Source organism: Dipodomys spectabilis, unplaced genomic scaffold, assembly GCF_019054845.1.
Source record: "Dipodomys spectabilis isolate Male_0828 unplaced genomic scaffold, ASM1905484v1 ptg000289l, whole genome shotgun sequence".
NCBI classification, from domain to species: domain Eukaryota; kingdom Metazoa; phylum Chordata; class Mammalia; order Rodentia; family Heteromyidae; genus Dipodomys; species Dipodomys spectabilis.
In genome coordinates, this window is record NW_024870966.1 from 3877798 (window position 1) to 3880458 (window position 2661).

Genomic DNA, 2661 nt, shown 5'->3' on the forward strand with positions numbered 1-2661 from the left:
TGCTTAGAAATGGGCTCCAAGAAAGGGCTGGACAGGAAGAGCACAAGTGTCAAAGAGGCATATCCCATGAGATGCTTGGCGAATCTGGGCCTTGGGTTGAAGGTTCCGGTGACAGTTGAAGAGGCCGATGGCTCAGTCAGCAATCTGTCAGTCTGAGAGTAACCCCAGGAACTCACCAGCTTCTGAACACACTGAGGAAGCCGACAGGAGGAGTCTCTAATATTCTCTATGACCTTCTCAGACCCCCCTGCTGACCCCCAACACTACGTAAGTTAGACAACTGAACCCAGAGGTTTTGCCGTGCATACTATGTCCCCATCAGATCACTGGACAAGCTAGATCAAGAGCAAACAGATTCTCAGAAGACAGACAGACAGACAGACAGACAGATACACACACACACACACACACATGGCTCCAGTTTTGTACACCTTGAGATCCATTTATACTTCTCTCTGTCTGTCTGCCTGTCTCTCTCTCTCTCCTTCTTGTAGGTAAAATACCACAGGCTTGTTTCCTTGAATCTCATAGCAGTTAATACATATTTTTAAATAAGGAGTATATGAAACAAAGAGACATACTGAAAAGAGGACAACTTCCATCCTTGCATATTTAAAGTATACAGCAAGCAGCATAAATTAAGACACCATAGAAATTGAATTGGATAAGAAAACATTGTTCCAAGGAAGAAATAGTGCTCTTGACAGCTTTTCTGCCCACCATTCCCACGTCAAATGCCCTCCTTCGAGTTACAGAGGCAAGGTTGCATTCTGCCCACTCCCGTGTATGAGTTGTACTTATCACAGCACTTGACGGCCTGGTAAGGAGAGTCGTTGGAGATGAAGGTGGCTGGGAACACCCGCGACTGGGCAACCCTGGCTGAGCTGACACAGGACAGGGGTATCACGCCGCACTCCTCTGCGCATCTGAAGGGAAGACAGAGAGAGCCAGAGCTTACCATGTTTTCTTCTCAGTGCATTTCTCTAATTATCAAGGCTAAGCTGGGCCGTTCAGGGCTGCAGCTATTCACAGGTGATACCCGCCTTAGAGTCAAACTGTCTGACCTATGCCAACTTCCTTGCCCATCTCTTTTTTCTCCTATAACTGCTAGGCATGTGAAATCAGATGACAAAGGAAGGGAGCATGAACTGCAAGCTGGGACCGCACAGTGGTCACTGCACAGCCTCAAATAAGAGGAATAATGGGAAATCAGCTGCAGTTACCTGCGCCCTGGCACCATCCGACTCCCTACACCTAGGACACTGCTGCTGCTGACGTCCGGCTTCTCCCATGGTTAAGGCTTTTCTCCACAAACTCGAGTATCTCTTTGTTGGTTGTACAACCCCTTGTCACCTGTCCTGGGCAGAGCCTCTGCCTCTGTTCCCAAGGCCACAGGCAATGAATGAGGGACCATCCTAGGAATGGACTCACAGACTCAAGTGAGAGGCTAGGGTTGCCTGTGTGACAAGGAGTCAGAGCACCTTCCCACAGCACCCCCCACAGATGGTTTGGTCCACAGCATGGGGACAGAAGGGGCTCGGGTAAGGGGACGCCAAGCACTTGAAACCTAGTGCGTCTGGGTGACCGCAAAGCCATGTTGACATATGTGGCATGCAGGCTGAGAAAATTCCATTTAGGAGCTCACAACCCCAAACCAGAATGACAAAGCAGCAACAACAGAAACCTCCAAGATTCTATACCAACCTGCCTTTGCTTCCCACACCTCACCCACGGTGCCACCACCTGGGTCAGAAATAAACCTGCTTGAGCCAAGAGCCCCAGGCTCCCACTTGAGGTTTTTTCACTCTTACCCACGTGACTCACTTGATTGTCTTGGACACTTTGAAGTAAAGGCAGAAGATAACGCTGATCAGCAGCAGCATGGCTGCCAGGATCCCACCACCAATGATGATAATCATTACCATCCGGAGGTCCATGTGCTTAGACATACCTGGGCAGAGAAGAGCAGTAAGCAGAAAAGGTGGTCTCCCTCCCCACACAGCCATTAGCAACCTCTACAAGCTTCCTCAGTGGAGGAGGAACAGACCCCAAACATGGATCTTCATACATGTAAAGCATGAGACACTTCCCAAGGAGGGCTAAATTGGTCCACAGGTGGCAAGAAGGTTTATTCTGAGATTAAAAAAAGACAAGTTTCTCAAGCCAGGTGCCAGTGGCTCAAGCCCATAATTTTAGCTATTCAGGTGGCTGAAATCTAAGGATCATGGTTCAAAGCCAGCCCAGGCAGGAAAGTCCATGAGACTTTTATCTCCACTTAACTACTCAGAAAAAGCCAGAAGTGGCATTGTGGCTCAGGTGATAAAGAGCCAGCCTTGAGCATAAAGAGGCCCAGGGGCAGCACCCAGGCCCAGAATTCAAGCTCCAGGACCAGCCAAAAAAAAAAAAAAAAAAAGCAAGGAAGGAAGGATAGAAAAAGAAAGAAAGGAAAGAAAGAAAGAAAGAAGGGAAGGAGGGAAGGAGGGAGGGAAGGAGGAAGGGAGGGAGGGAGGGAGGGAGGGAGGAAGGAAGGAAGGAAGGAAGGAAGGAAGGAAGGAAGGAAGGAAGGAAGGAAGGAAGGAAAGAAAAGAAAGGAAAGGAAAATAAAAGTTTTCTCTAGGAAATCCAGACATCAGGAGATGAGGACAGAGGACAGAGGACAGA

At 48.7% G+C, this 2661-nt stretch overlaps 1 protein-coding gene across 1 annotated transcript; it reads right to left on the bottom strand.

The window, feature by feature from the left end:
- Nucleotides 1-730: 730 nt before the first annotated feature.
- On the bottom strand, nt 731-1937 carry LOC122126826 (protein FAM24A-like). The gene is made up of 2 exons (XM_042701354.1): nt 1825-1937; nt 731-926 (listed from the first exon to the last, which is right to left on the bottom strand). Exons 1-2 carry the CDS (start codon nt 1935-1937, stop codon nt 731-733), a joined length of 309 nt encoding a protein of 102 aa, XP_042557288.1.
- Nucleotides 1938-2661: the final 724 nt, after the last annotated feature.

Coding starts and splice junctions, on each gene's coding strand:
- LOC122126826 (XM_042701354.1), bottom strand. CDS start 1,937: ATGGACCTCCGGATGGTAATGATTATCATCATTGGTGGTGGGATCCTG. Junction 927..1,824: donor AAAGTGTCCAAGACAATCAA/GTGAGTCACGTG, acceptor TCTTCCCTTCAG/ATGCGCAGAGGAGTGCGGCG.